The sequence below is a fragment of the Oncorhynchus nerka genome, linkage group LG3, assembly GCF_034236695.1.
Source record: "Oncorhynchus nerka isolate Pitt River linkage group LG3, Oner_Uvic_2.0, whole genome shotgun sequence".
In the NCBI taxonomy this organism is placed as follows: Eukaryota; Metazoa; Chordata; class Actinopteri; order Salmoniformes; family Salmonidae; genus Oncorhynchus; species Oncorhynchus nerka.
In genome coordinates this window covers 66,133-82,210 of record NC_088398.1, presented here as the reverse complement: position 1 = coordinate 82,210, position 16,078 = coordinate 66,133, and the positions used below count along the sequence as shown (strand labels likewise).

The following is a 16,078-nucleotide window of genomic DNA, read 5'->3' as shown; positions in this document are numbered from 1 at the left end:
GACAGGGCTGTCCTTACTAATGGGCTACGGTCAAATAGCTCCTCTATACACAGAGGTACCAGACAGGGCTGTCCTTACTAATGGGCTACGGTCAAATAGCTTCTCTATACACAGAGGTACCAGACAGGGCTGTCCTTACTAATGGGCTACGGTCAAATAGCTTCTCTATACACAGAGGTACCAGACAGGGCTGTCCTTACTAATGGGCTACGGTCAAATAGCTTCTCTATACACAGAGGTACCAGACAGGGCTGTCCTTACTAATGGGCTACGGTCAAATAGCTTCTCTATACACAGAGGTACCAGACAGGGCTGTCCTTACTAATGGGCTACGGTCAAATAGCTTCTCTATACACAGAGGTACCAGACAGGGCTGTCCTTACTAATGGGCTACGGTCAAATAGCTTCTCTATACACAGAGGTACCAGACAGGGCTGTTCTTACTAATGGGCTACGGTCAAATAGCTTCTCTATACACAGAGGTACCAGACAGGGCTGTCCTTACTAATGGGCTACGGTCAAATAGCTTCTCTATACACAGAGGTACCAGACAGGGCTGTCCTTACTAATGGGCTACGGTCAAATAGCTTCTCTATACACAGAGGTACCAGACAGGGCTGTCCTTACTAATGGGCTACGGTCAAATAGCTTCTCTATACACAGAGGTACCAGACACGGCTGTCCTTACTAATGGGCTAAGGTCAAATAGCTTCTCTATACACAGAGGTACCAGACAGGGCTGTCCTTACTAATGGGCTACGGTCAAATAGCTTCTCTATACACAGAGGTACCAGACAGGGCTGTCCTTACTAATGGGCTACGGTCAAATAGCTTCTCTATACACAGAGGTACCAGACAGGGCTGTCCTTACTAATGGGCTACGGTCAAATAGCTTCTCTATACACAGAGGTACCAGACAGGGCTGTCCTTACTAATGGGCTACGGTCAAATAGCTTCTCTATACACAGAGGTACCAGACAGGGCTGTCCTTACTAATGGGCTACGGTCAAATAGCTTCTCTATACACAGAGGTACCAGACAGGGCTGTCCTTACTAATGGGCTACGGTCAAATAGCTCCTCTATACACAGAGGTACCAGACAGGGCTGTTCTTACTAATGGGCTACGGTCAAATAGCTCCTCTATACACAGAGGTACCAGACAGGGCTGTCCTTACTAATGGGCTACGGTCAAATAGCTCCTCTATACACAGAGGTACCAGACAGGGCTGTCCTTACTAATGGGCTACGGTCAAATAGCTTCTCTATACACAGAGGTACCAGACAGGGCTGTCCTTACTAATGGGCTACGGTCAAATAGCTTCTCTATACACAGAGGTACCAGACAGGGCTGTCCTTACTAATGGGCTACGGTCAAATAGCTTCTCTATACACAGAGGTACCAGACAGGGCTGTCCTTACTAATGGGCTACGGTCAAATAGCTTCTCTATACACAGAGGTACCAGACAGGGCTGTCCTTACTAATGGGCTACGGTCAAATAGCTTCTCTATACACAGAGGTACCAGACAGGGCTGTTCTTACTAATGGGCTACGGTCAAATAGCTTCTCTATACACAGAGGTACCAGACAGGGCTGTTCTTACTAATGGGCTACGGTCAAATAGCTTCTCTATACACAGAGGTACCAGACAGGGCTGTCCTTACTAATGGGCTACGGTCAAATAGCTTCTCTATACACAGAGGTACCAGACAGGGCTGTCCTTACTAATGGGCTACGGTCAAATAGCTTCTCTATACACAGAGGTACCAGACAGGGCTGTCCTTACTAATGGGCTACGGTCAAATAGCTTCTCTATACACAGAGGTACCAGACAGGGCTGTCCTTACTAATGGGCTAAGGTCAAATAGCTTCTATACACAGAGGTACCAGACAGGGCTGTCCTTACTAATGGGCTACGGTCAAATAGCTTCTCTATACACAGAGGTACCAGACAGGGCTGTCCTTACTAATGGGCTACGGTCAAATAGCTTCTCTATACACAGAGGTACCAGACAGGGCTGTCCTTACTAATGGGCTACGGTCAAATAGCTTCTCTATACACAGAGGTACCAGACAGGGCTGTCCTTACTAATGGGCTACGGTCAAATAGCTTCTCTATACACAGAGGTACCAGACAGGGCTGTCCTTACTAATGGGCTACGGTCAAATAGCTTCTCTATACACAGAGGTACCAGACAGGGCTGTCCTTACTAATGGGCTACGGTCAAATAGCTCCTCTATACACAGAGGTACCAGACAGGGCTGTCCTTACTAATGGGCTACGGTCAAATAGCTCCTCTATACACAGAGGTACCAGACAGGGCTGTCCTTACTAATGGGCTACGGTCAAATAGCTTCTCTATATATAGAGGTACCAGACAGGGCTGTCCTTACTAATGGGCTAAGGTCAAATAGCTTCTCTATACACAGAGGTACCAGACAGGGCTGTCCTTACTAATGGACTAAGGTCAAATAGCTTCTCTATACACAGAGGTACCAGACAGGGCTGTCCTTACTAATGGGCTACGGTCAAATAGCTTCTCTATATACAGAGGTACCAGACAGGGCTGTCCTTACTAATGGGCTACGGTCAAATAGCTTCTCTATACACAGAGGTACCAGACAGGGCTGTCCTTACTAATGGGCTACGGTCAAATAGCTTCTCTATACACAGAGGTACCAGACAGGGCTGTCCTTACTAATGGGCTACGGTCAAATAGCTTCTCTATATACAGAGGTACCAGACAGGGCTGTCCTTACTAATGGGCTACGGTCAAATAGCTTCTCTATACACAGAGGTACCAGACAGGGCTGTCCTTTATCCCCCCTCCTCTTTGCACTCGTTATGGAACCACTGGCCGAGGCCATCAGGGTAACGCCTGCTATACAGGGGCTGCTCATTGGTGATGTTCACCATAAAATAAGCTTGTATGCTGATATTGTCCTGATATTCATCTCTAGACCCGAGACTTCAATTACATCTCTTATTAATATTATTTAATTATTCAGCGGATTCTCAGGCTACAAGATTAACCTTACTAAGTCAGAGGCTATGCCACTTGGTAGCATACACTCTGTACCTAACACTTCTCCCCCCTTCCCTTTTAAATGGTCTCCCTCAGGTTTCATGTATCTGGGTATATTTGTAACTCCTAAATTCCAGCTAATGTACAAAGCCAATTTTGTTCCCTTGTTTGATACAATAAGACAGGATCTGGAGCGCTGGAACTCTCTCCCGATTTCTTGGTTGGGTAGAATATCCCTCTTGAAAATGAACGTTTTACCTAGACTACTTTACCCAATCCAAATGATCCCAGTATTACTCTCCAATAAGGTAATAAAGGATGTAAATGGATGGCTAAGTTCCTTTATATGGAGTAAACGCAAGCCAAGACTTAAGATGGCAATATTGCAGCTGCCAAGTTCTATGGGCGGCTTGGACCTGCCCAATATCAGGTTCTATCAATGGTGTGCCCACCTCTGTTATATTTCTGACTGGATCACAAATGATGACTCCTCTATTTGGTTAGACATTGAGACTTCTCTTTCAAAATACCCCTTACAGGATCTTTTATTTTTCAGAAGTTTCAAGTCTGTAGAAGATCACTGCAATAATCCCGTTACACTTAACACGCTCAAAGTATGGAGGTCAGTTCAACGCTTCCTGGGAAGGTCCAAACTAACCTCTGCTCTTACCCCAATTCTTAACAACCCAGATTTCAGTCCAGGATTGCTGGATGCTGGCTTTAACTTATGGCTTAATAAGGGCATACGCAGGCTAAACGACTTATTTGCTGATAAGATTTTGTTGTCATTTGAGCAGATGGTCGAGAAATATCGACTCACAAAGCAGGACTTTTTCCGCTTCCTACAAGTAAGACATTATATTCTGGAGAGCACCACCTTAATTGGTAACCCTGATGTGTCTGTCATTGAAAGAATGCTTTTTTTCCCACAAAGGAAAATGTCTAAGTCTGTTTTATGATACTTTAAGGTCCTTTTCTGCTGTCAACACACAGAGGGTGAAACAAGTGTGGGAGAAAGAATTGTCTGTTACTATTGACGAAGAGATGTGGGAGGACATTTGGAGATATGCAAAAACAATATCTATATGTAACCGTACTAGAGCAATCCAATTAAGAATAATACACAGATTGCATATATCCCCAAATCGCAGACATGCTTTTAGCCCCACTTCTTCTTCCCCTCAGTGTCTTAACCTGTTGCTTCTACCCTCTACTTTTTTGAACATTCTGTTAAAAATCGCGCAACATTTCAGCGCCCTGCTACTCATGCCAGGAATATAGTATATGCATTTGCTTAGTCTGTGTGGATAGAAAACACTCAGACGTTTATAAAACTGGTTAAATCACTGCTGTGGCTTTACCAGAACGGCATTTACATCAAAGCACAGGAAAAACTGATCACTGAAAATGGGAAAATATATCCATGCGCTACTTGAACCCATTGATAAAGGTGAACCACAATTAATTGACTGAGGTTGCAGTACCTACAGCTTCCACACTGTGTCTAGAGTCTTGTCATCCGTATTTCTTCAGGTCTAGGACCGGATATTTTCGTTGAGTTTCTAGCCGGACATTTTTCCAGACGGACAGCTAATGATCTTTACATCGCCTCCTGATGAATTTTATCGCTTATTAACGTTTACTAATACCTAAAGTTGCATTACAAACGTATTTCGAAGTGTTTTGTGAAAGTTTATCGTCGACTTTTTGAATTTTAAAAAATGACGTTACGTTTTGAAAACGCTGTTTTTTCGTTTATCACACAGTCTACATATAACGATATCTTGGCTTTATATGGACCGATTTAATCGAAATAAAGACCCAATAGTGTTTATGGGACATCTAGGAGTGCCAACAAAGAAGATGGTGAAAGGTAATGACTGTTTTCTATTTTATTGTGCGGTTTGTGTAACGCCGAAATGCTAATTATTTTGTTTACGTCCCCTGCGTGGCTTTTGTGTTGTAGTGTATTGGTGCATGCTATCAGATAATAGCTTCTCATGCTTTCGCCGAAAAGCATTTTAAAAATCTGACTTGTTGCCTGGATTCACAACGAGTGTAGCTTTAATTCGATACCCTGCATGTGTATTTTAATGAACGTTTGAGTTTTAACTAATACTATTAGCATTTAGCGTAGCGCATTTGCATTTCCAGAGCTCTAGTTGGGACGCAAGCGTCTCAGGTAGAAGCAAGAGGTTAAATGCAAAACTGATACAGGCACCCTAACACATTGTTTATGGTCATGTACCAAAATACAAAGATACTGGTCGGGTGTCCTGCAAGAAATTGAAAAGATCCTAGGGGTCGATCTAGAATTGGACCCAGTTTCTTTATTGTTAGGTGTCCCTAGTAGACATGTTACTTCTGTCTGTAAAAGGAGGCTTTACAACATCCTTACCTTCGCAGCGAGGAAAAACATCCTTTTACAGTGGATTAGTGATAGGGTTCCTTCTATTAAAGATTGGCATAAGATACTATTTGAATGGGTGCCTCTGGAATATCTGACATGTACATTGCATGTCTACAAAGTTCTACAAAGTATGGGAACCTTATCTAAATTACCTAGAACCTGAGGTATCAGCTATTATGCTGCAAGGATTCTCTTAGAATGGCGGGGATCTATGTATTTCAGAACTACACTGTACGTTCCATGGGTGGAACCTAACCTCTTGGTTTAAACTGAGCTTTTTTGTTTAATTTCTGTTTGTAAGTTTGTTTAAAATGTATGTATTGAGAGACGCAATGATGGTGATGGGGTGAGAGAAGCACCGAGCGGGAAGAGGAAAATGGTGTACGTATGTATGGGTGTGCATATGTGTGTGTGTGCGTGCGTGCGTGTATGTATGTATGTATGTATGTATGTATAGATATATGCACGTAGATATGGGTAAGTGGGGGCTGTTTTTCTTGTTTTTGTTCTGTGTGCTTTGTCTCTGTTGTTGTATCTCTTAATATGGGTGAAAATTGTGAAATTCCAATAAAAATACTGTTACAAAAAAATAAATAATAATAAGGGGACACTTAAACAACACAATGTAACTCCAAGTCAATCACACTTCTGTGAAATCAAACTGTCCACTTAGGAAGCAACACTGATTGACAATACATTTCACATGCTGTTGTGCAAATGGAATAGACAACAGGTGGAAATTATAGGCAATTAGCAAGACACCCCCAATAAAGGAGTGGTTCTGCGGGTGGTGACCACAGACCACTTCTCAGTTCCTATGCTTCCTGGCTGATGTTTTGGTCACTTTTGAATGCTGGCGGTGCTTTCACTCTAGTGGTAGCATGAGACGGAGTCTACAACCCACACAAGTGGCTCAGGTAGTGCAGCTCATCCAGGATGGCACATCAATGCGAGCTGTGGCAAGAAGGTTTGCTGTGTCTGTCAGCGTAGTGTCCAGAGCATGGAGGCGCTACCAGGAGACAGGCCAGTACATCAGGAGACGTGGAGGAGGCCGTAGGAGGGCAACAACCCAGCAGCAGGACCGCTACCTCCGCCTTTGTGCAAGGAGGAGCAGGAGGAGCATTGCCAGAGCCCTGCAAAATGACCTCCAGCAGGCCACAAATGTGCATGTGTCTGCTCAAACGGTCAGAAACAGACTCCATGAGGGTGGTATGAGGGCCCAACGTCCACAGGTGGGGGTTGTGCTTACAGCCGTGCAGGACGTTTGGCATTTGCCGGAGAACACCAAGATTGGCAAATTCGCCACTGGCGCCCTGTGCTCTTCACAGATGAAAGCAGGTTCACACTGAGCACATGTGACAGACGTGACAGAGTCTGGAGACGCCGTGGAGAACGTTCTGCTGCCTGTAACATCCTCCAGCATGACCGGTTTGGCGGTGGGTCAGTCATGGTGTGGGGTGGCATTTCTTTGGGGAGCCGCATAGCACTCCAAAGAGGTAGTCTGACTGCCATTAGGTACCGAGATGAGATCCTCAGACCCCTTGTGAGACCATATGCTGGTGTGGTTGTCCCTGGGTTCCTCCTAATGCAAGTCAATGCTAGACCTCATGTGGCTGGAGTGTGTCAGCAGTTCCTGCAAGAAGGCATTGATCTTATGGACTGTCCCGTCCGTTCCACAGACCTGAATCCAATTGAGCACATCTGGGACATCATGTCTCGCTCCATCCACCAATGCCACATTGCACCACAGACTGTCCAGGAGTTGGCGGATGCTTTAGTCCAGGTCTGGGAGGAGATCCCTCAGGAGACCATCCTCCACCTCATCAGGAGCATGCCCAGGTGTTGTAGGGAGGTCATAAAGGCATGTGGAGGCCACACACACTTCTGAGCCTCATTTTGACTTGTTTTAAGGACATTACATCAAAGTAGAATCAGCCTGTAGTGTGGTTTTCCACTTTAATTTTGAGTGTGACTCCAAATCCAGACCTCCATGGATTGATAAATTTGATTTCCATTGATAATTTGTGTGATTGTTGTCAGCACATTCAACTATGTAAAGAAAAAATGTATATTTCATAAGAATATTTCATTCATTCAGATCTAGGGTGTGTTATTTTAGTGTTCCCTTTATTTTTTTGAGCAGTGTATTTGATCACCTATCAACCAGTAAGAATACCGGCTCTCACAGTCCTTTAATAAGCCTTCCTGTTCTCCACTCATTACCTGTATTAACTGCACCTGTTTGAACTCATTACCTGTATAAAAGACACCTGTCCACACACTCAATAAAACAGACTCCAACCTCTCCACAATGGCCAAGACCAGAGAGCTGTGTAAGGACATCAGGAATAAAATTGTAGAACTGCAAAAGGCTGGGATGGGCTACAGGACAATAGGCAAGCAGCTTGGTGAGAAGGCAACAACTGTTGGCGCAATTATTAGAAAATGGAAGAAGTTCAAGATGACGGTCAATCATCCTCAGTCTGGGGCTCCATGCAAGATCTCACCTCGTGGGGCATCAATGATCATGAGGAAGGTGAGGGATCAGCCCAGAACTACACGGCAGGACCTGGTCAATGACCTGAAGAGAGCTGGGACCACAGTCTCAAAGAAAACCATTAGTAAAACACTACACCGTCATGGATTAAAATCCTGCAGCGCACACAAGGTCCCCCTGCTCAAGTCAGCGCATGTCCAGGCCCGTCTGAAGTTTGCCAATGACCATCTGGATGATCCAGAGGAGGAATGGGAGAACGTCATGTGGGCTGATGAGACAGAAATAGAGCTTTTTGGTCTAAACTCCACTCGCCGTGTTTGGAGGAAGAAGAAGGATGAGTACAACCCCAAGAACACCATCCCAACCGTGAAGCATGGAGGTAGAATCATTCTTTGGGCATGCTTTTCTGCAAAGGGGACAGGACGACTGCACCGTATTGAGGGGAGGATGGATGGGGCCATGTATCACGAGATCTTGGCCAACAACCTCCTTCCCTCAGTAAGAGCATTGAAGATGGGTCATGGCTGGGTCTTCCAGCATGACAACGACCCGAAACACACAGCCAGGGCAACTAAGGAGTGGCTCCGTAAGAAGCATCTCAAGGTCCTGGAGTGGCCCAGCCAGTCACCAGACCTGAACCCAATAGAAAATCTTTGTAGGGAGCTGAAAGTCCGTATTGCCCAGCGACAGCCCCGAAACCTGAAAGATCTGGAGAAGGTCTGAGGAGTGGGCCAAAATCCCTGCTGCAGTGTATGCAAACCTGGTCAAGAACTACAGGAAACGTATGATCTCTGTAATTGCAAACAAAGGTTTCTCTACCAAATATTAAGTTCTGCTTTTCTGATGTATCAAATACTTATGTCATGCAATAAAATTCAAATTAATTACTTTAAAAAAAAAATCATACAATGTGATTTTCTGGATTTTTGTTTTAGATTCCGTCTCTCACAGTTGAAGTGTACCTATGATAAAAATTACAGACCTCTACATGCTTTGTAAGTAGGAAAACCTGCAAATTCGGCAGTGTATCAAATACTTGTTCTCCCCACTGTATATATTTACACAAAGAATATATGGGGGATTGAAAAATGATGCAGACAATTACATTGATGGAAGCAACAATCTTTCCAATATTAAGCTGATTCACCCCTTAATTTTTTTAAAATAAAAAAACAATGAAATATGTACAGAATTTCCAAATAATATAGCTACTGTTACGATGATAGCTAGGCTATATTATCGATTTTGTGACAGAAATAAAAACAATTAAAAAATGTCATTTGAAGGTATAGAACAGACACAGTACTTTATTCAGTGTTTGCCTAGTGCTTTCTTCAACAAAAATCACATTCAGTCCCTCTTAATCCATTAATTAGGTCATTGATTTAGTTCTGACAGAAACACATATGCATTACAAAATTATAGAGCTGGTGGAAAACTGTTGCAGAAATCCCTCAAACAATACAGGTGTTGTGCTAGTGCATGTGTATACAAAGCACTGTTATAGTAGTCTCTGTGCACAAGCCCCGAGGATAAGCAGAGTGCTGCATTGCAGTGTGTCATATGCATAGGCACACACACAAACACACACTTCAACATGATTTGGTCTTCCTGGCACCCTGTCCTCTAGCCCTGGCTGCAGTGAGTCTGTTCCCAGCTGTAGTGTATTATGGGTTGCAGTAATGAGAGTTGGATCTATAATTATGTGTCTGTATCCATGTTGCTAACTATGTGTGATGAGAGAAGAGACGTAGCCCTCAGGATCAACAAGAGCCCCAGGGAGGGTCTGAAGGTTTTTTGAGAGAGAGAGAGAGAGAGATCAATTAAAATACTGAGTTGAGATGCTCAGAAGGCATCAATCATTTTCTCTAAGGAACTTAATAGGCACCTACGTCATGTGTTGACATCACGTGATAGTTGGGGACACTTAATATTTAGTTACACAGACAGGGACACACAAAATAGTCTAATAAATTACTGTTTGGTTAGGGTCTCACACAACTACGCACACACACTCAGTCACAGCAATATGATTAACAAACAAAATTAGAATGAAAACTGAACCAGCAAAACACAGAGCCGCACAGTTCTCCAAGCAAAGTAGTGTGTGTGAGAATAAGTGAGTGAGTACATGAGAGAAACAGATACGGCTAGTCTTGGAAGCATTCTTCTCTTTTAAAAAAGCAACGCTTTGGAGTGGCTGAATGAAATACATCTGCAGTGATTCTAACTACGCTTTACAGTGTGTTGCCATTTCATTCATGTCTGTAACAACGAATAACACCACAGAATGATACAAATAGGTTCGCTGGGCCCAGCCTAAACCATTTCCAGCACTGCCCCCAATTCAGCTCCATCTCAGCAGGAGGCTGTGAAGGAAGAGGCAGTGAAACAAAAGCCACCTGTCATATACTGCCTTTCACTTATTTATGAGAGCTGGTGGTGTGTGAGATTCCTCCTCCCATTCACATCTGCAGCATCTAGCTTATAATCATGTCTGGAGGAATCTCCTGCATACGTGGTCAAATTCATACACAAAATGCATGAACGTTATCTCTCTCGTGGAATACTGCTGGTCTGAAAACAATCCATTACACAATGATACATTGCATCAAAAAAACATGCTCAAATTACGTTTCCACCTCATCTGAATAAGGACAAGTAAAACATGTTTTAGCTAAGGCTTGCACCAAAATTATCCATTACAATTGAGAGGCTGCAGAATAACTTAGCATCAACTAACGTTAGCTAACGTTACAGTAGCTAACTAGATAACGTTAGCTAGCCGCTTGCCAACAACATGCAATATCAGTTAGGTCTAGCTATCTAGCTAGGTAAGATGGTGAGGTGTTTTTGTTTCAGTTGAGGACACGTTGTGAGACACAAATGCACTTCAAACCATTCAAATGATATAATACCTTGGCTAAATTAAACGTGAACAACCACAGAGAAATAACGTATGTATACAGTTTTGTGGCTGAAAAGGACAGCCAAATGAACGTTATATAACTAGCCAATTGAAAAGCTAACTAACTAACGTAGCTAGATAACTATCTGAAGTTAGCACATAAGCCACCAACGCCAAGTTATCGCTAGCTATACAAGTAGCTAGCTAGCAAGACGAACATATTGGGCATAACATCTCACAAGTACTTTGAATAAAGTGAACCATTTGTATCAGCTACCTACCTTTTAGAGCGTTGTCATCTTGCAGGGTTTTGGTTACCGCTTTCCACACATTGCATCCCAAAAGACAGAGCACAATCGCTGCGGTCCTGCTCAAAACCCCGACCCTCATCATTGCAGATGTCACACAAAAAAAAGTTGTGAGTTCAAATAAATATAAAATATTGGCAGGCTACATCAATGTATTGTAAAACACACACATGTACATCGGGCAAGACTCCATATTTTGTAGCATTAGCGTTCCCTCTATTTTCCCCTTCAGTATGTCCTGTTCAGTTCTGCATCCCACCCCTCCTGCTGCTCCGTCGGTTCTTTTTTTTCTTAAAAAAGAAAGAAAGTCACTGAAGCCAGGGCGACCCCACGTTAACTATTCCGACACCAGGCGCCTAGCAGAATCATTTGTGGGGTTTGACCGCCATCTCCAGGCGACTCACTGAAGTGGTTGTCTGACCACCGCAAGTGTAACACATGTTGAAGAGTTGACTGCTTTATGAAGATAGTCTGTATTTGTTTTTAATTAACCATAATAACTCGCCCAAACATATTTGATCTGAAACAATACTGATGAAATACGCCATTTAACCAGAGATGTAATTCCTACTTGCTACTAAAAACTATACTGTCCACTAGCACTGAGCAATTACTGCTTTTTGAACTTGGTTCGGTTTAAACATGAAATGCATTATTCATCATATGGGTTGAATGTTGTAATAACACAGAATAAAACAATGAATACAAGTCCCATGATGGTAGTGACTGTCCATTAATGCTTATTAGCCATCATTTATTGACATTACTTAAATATAATATTTTTACGTTGTTATGTATATAACATTTGTTTTATTTGATGACTATTATCTCATTCCAAGTCATCATCTCATCACTTATAAAGCTGCTGCCTATGCTGATCGCTCTAAGGAAACTGCACAACATGTGCATTGAGCTCAGGAAAAAAAACAGAACGAAATGGAATTAAAATAATTTAATCTACTTGACATCAATTAGTTTAAAAAAACGAAAAATAACAAACATGTCGGTTAATCACTCAACACTAGTGTCCACAGTGTGTAAAATTGCCTTTTTCTTCACACAATGACATTAACTACATTAAAAACATTAGTAATACAGTACCAGTCAAAGTTTGGACACACCTACTCATTCAAGGGTTTTTCTTTATTTTTACTAATTTCTACAATGTAGAATAATAGTGAAGACAACTATGAAATAACACATCAAATATACTAATTGATCAAAAATGTTAAAAAATATTATTAGGGGATTTTATTTTATTTTTACAAATTGTATAATAATTGTTGAATGATATCACAAAGACCACTTGTGGAGTTATGTCTCACGTGCAGCTATAACAAAAAGTAAACGGGATGGTTTTCAGAGATTGGTGGGAGGGGTTGAGGGTAGCTGAAGGGTGGGACTCAAAATGTCAAAAAATATATGACTAATGTCAAATATACTGTGTCCGTAATATGTTTATAGTATGTATAAGATAGAAGTAGAAGCCTAAGTATTGTTGTCCATTAATTTACTCCAATTAGGGGAGAGGTGGTAGGGTTAAGGGAAAATAATACAATAGAATGTTTGTAAAAAAATGTATGGGGGATTGGAAATGATGCAGACAGTTACATTGAAAAAACCCACACTCTATCTGCAGTATTGAAGCTGATCTACCCCTAAAAATAACAAAATAGATGGTCATGAAGGAGAGGAGACATGGAAATGAGGAGAGGAGACTATTAAAGAAGAATTCTGAAGAATGTGGACCACCAGACCAGACCTGCCTAAGGGTCACATTGACCTGGGAGAGTTTGTCATTAAATGTATAACAAAGGATGACAAGGATTCTGCTTTTACTGTAGGAGCCAGACTGGGAAACCTGCATGTTTGGTTACTTAGGTGTGTCTCTTTTTTTACTCTCTGAAGGGTGTGTTCTTTATAGCGTTCCTATTCTTCCCATACCATTGTATGGCTCCATAGCTCAGTGGTTAGAGCACTGGTCTTGTAAACCAGGGGTCGTGAGTTCAATTCTCACTGGGGCCTCGATTTTGACTCTACCCTCTGTGACATTAATTTGAAACGCTGCACAGGGTGAGAGCTCTATACAGCAGAACGTTCTAAATGTGACATCAAACTGAGTATCACCCTGCAAAAACTATTCTCTGCTGTACTACTACTGTAAGCGACATTGCCAAACAACCTGAGGATACGATTCCACGTTTGCCGATTGCCGATTCTGTCCTGGGCCGCACATCATGATTAAAAAAGGGCTGAAACTAGAGACAGGAGTAGCAGAGGTCATGTAAACCAGCGATGCATGTTGAAAGAATAACAAAGTTTACTAGACCTTTTCCTTATATTAACTGTAAGATAAAAGTTGTATTTAAATCCAAAACGGGTTTTCCAGCAGATTAGTTACAATGACTCACCCCATGAACAAGAAAAGACCCCTTTATTGATATTGCAACCTCTCACTTTCGGATATTTGAAAATGTAATCATCTCCAGAATATCACTGTTTCTAAACAAGCCATAGAACACTGGTTGCAATTTCAGTTTAATCTACCAGAAAATAATGAAGAAATCGGCCTATTTCAACAAATATTATGCCTAAAGTCAAATGTACTAATTGGTAAAAAAAAAAAAAAAACGTTATTAGGGATTTTTTATATTTTTTTTACAAATTGTATAACAATTGTTGAATGATATCACAAAGACCACTTGTGGAGTTATGTCTCACGTGCAGCTAACAAAAAGTAAATGGGATGGTTTTCAGAGATTGGTGGGGGGTTGAGGGTAGCTGAAGGGTGGGACTCAAATGTCAAAAATATATGACTAATGTCAAATATACTGTGTCCGTAATATGTTTATAGTATGTATAAGATAGAAGTAGAAGCCTAAGTATTGTTGTCCATTAATTTACTCCAATTAGGGGAGAGGTGGTAGGGTTAAGGGAAAATAATACAATAGAATGTTTGTAAAAAAAGGTATGGGGGATTGGAAATGATGCAGACAGTTACATTGAAAAAACCCACACTCTATCTGCAATATTAACGCTGATCTACCCCTAAAAATAACAAATAAATGGTCATGAAGGAGAGGAGACATGGAAATGAGGAGAGGAGACTATTAAAGAAGAATTCTGAAGAATGTGGACCACCAGACCAGACCTGCCTAAGGGTCACATTGACCTGGGAGAGTTTGTCATTAAATGTATAACAAAGGATGACAAGGATTCTGCTTTTACTGTAGGAGCCAGACTGGGAAACCTGCATGTTTGGTTACTTAGGTGTGTCTCTTTTTTTACTCTCTGACGGGTGTGTTCTTTATAGCGATCCTATTCTTCCCATACCATTGTATGGCTCCATAGCTCAGTGGTTAGAGCACTGGTCTTGTAAACCAGGGGTCGTGAGTTCTTTTTTTTACTCTCTGACGGGTGTGTTCTTTATAGCGTTCCTATTCTTCCCATACCATTGTATGGCTCCATAGCTCAGTGGTTAGAGCACTGGTCTTGTAAACCAGGGGTCGTGATTTTGACTCTACCCTCTGTAACATGAATTTGAAACGCTGCACAGGGTGAGAGCTCTATACAGCAGAACGTTCTAAATGTGACATCAAACTGAGTATCACCCTGCAAAAACTATTCTCTGCTGTACTACTACTGTAAGCGACATTGCCAAACAACCTGAGGATACGATTCCACGTTTGCCGATTCTGTCCTGGGCCGCACATCATGATTAAAAAAGGGCTGAAACTAGAGACAGGAGTAGCAGAGGTCATGTAAACCAGCGATGCATGTTGAAAGAATAACAACGTTAACTAGACCTTTTCCTTACATTAACTGTAAGATAAAAGTTGTATTTAAATCCAAACGGGTTTTCCAGCAGATTAGTTACAATGACTCACCCCATGAACAAGAATAGACTTTTCCCCTTTATTGATATTGCAACCTCTCACTTTCGGATATTTGAAAATGTAATCATCTCCAGAATATCACTGTTTCTAAACAAGCCATAGAACACTGGTTGCAATTTCAGTTTAATCTACCAGAAAATAATGAAGAAATCGGCCTATTTCAACAAATATTATGCCTAAAGTCAAATATACTAATTGGTAAAAAAAAAAAAAAAAAACGTTATTAGGGATTTTTATTTTATTTTTTACAAATTGTATAACAATTGTTGAATGATATCACAAAGACCACTTGTGGAGTTATGTCTCACGTGCAGCTAACAAAAAGTAAACGGGATGGTTTTCAGAGATTGGTGGGGGGGGGGGTTGAGGGTAGCTGACGGGTGGGACTCAAAATGTCAAAAAATATATGACTAATGTCAAATATACTGTGTCCGTAATATGTTTATAGTATGTATAAGATAGAAGTAGAAGCCTAAGTATTGTTGTCCATTAATTTACTCCAATTAGGGGAGAGGTGGTAGGGTTAAGGGAAAATAATACAATAGAATGTTTGTAAAAAAATGTATGGGGGATTGGAAATGATGCAGACAGTTACATTGAAAAAACCCACACTCTATCTGCAATATTAACGCTGATCTACCCCTAAAAATAACAAATAAATGGTCATGAAGGAGAGGAGACATGGAAATGAGGAGAGGAGACTATTAAAGAAGAATTCTGAAGAATGTGGACCACCAGACCAGACCTGCCTAAGGGTCACATTGACCTGGGAGAGTTTGTCATTAAATGTATAACAAAGGATGACAAGGATTCTGCTTTTACTGTAGGAGCCAGACTGGGAAACCTGCATGTTTGGTTACTTAGGTGTGTCTCTTTTTTTACTCTCTGAAGGGTGTGTTCTTTATAGCGTTCCTATTCTTCCCATACCATTGTATGGCTCCATAGCTCAGTGGTTAGAGCACTGGTCTTGTAAACCAGGGGTCGTGAGTTCAATTCTCACTGGGGCCTTGATTTTGACTCTACCCTCTGTGAC

General features: G+C 41.7%; 1 protein-coding gene and 2 non-coding genes across 3 annotated transcripts in view; 2 read left to right on the top strand and 1 right to left on the bottom strand.

The window, feature by feature from the left end:
• Nucleotides 1-11,423, bottom strand: part of LOC115127329 (protein FAM171A1-like) — a 70,017-nt gene extending 58,594 nt beyond the window's left edge. Inside the window, exon 1 of the mRNA XM_065006659.1 lies at nt 11,123-11,423. Within this exon, the coding sequence (XP_064862731.1) occupies nt 11,123-11,234 (112 nt within the window). The 5' untranslated portion in view covers nt 11,235-11,423. The remainder of the gene's footprint in view (nt 1-11,122) is intronic.
• A 1,678-nt stretch (nt 11,424-13,101) lies between these two features.
• On the top strand, nt 13,102-13,174 carry trnat-ugu (transfer RNA threonine (anticodon UGU)). Its single transcript has one exon. It is a non-coding gene; the product is annotated as a tRNA-Thr (tRNA).
• Nucleotides 13,175-15,980: 2,806 nt separating this feature from the next.
• Nucleotides 15,981-16,053, top strand: trnat-ugu (transfer RNA threonine (anticodon UGU)). Its single transcript has one exon. It is a non-coding gene; the product is annotated as a tRNA-Thr (tRNA).
• Nucleotides 16,054-16,078: the final 25 nt, after the last annotated feature.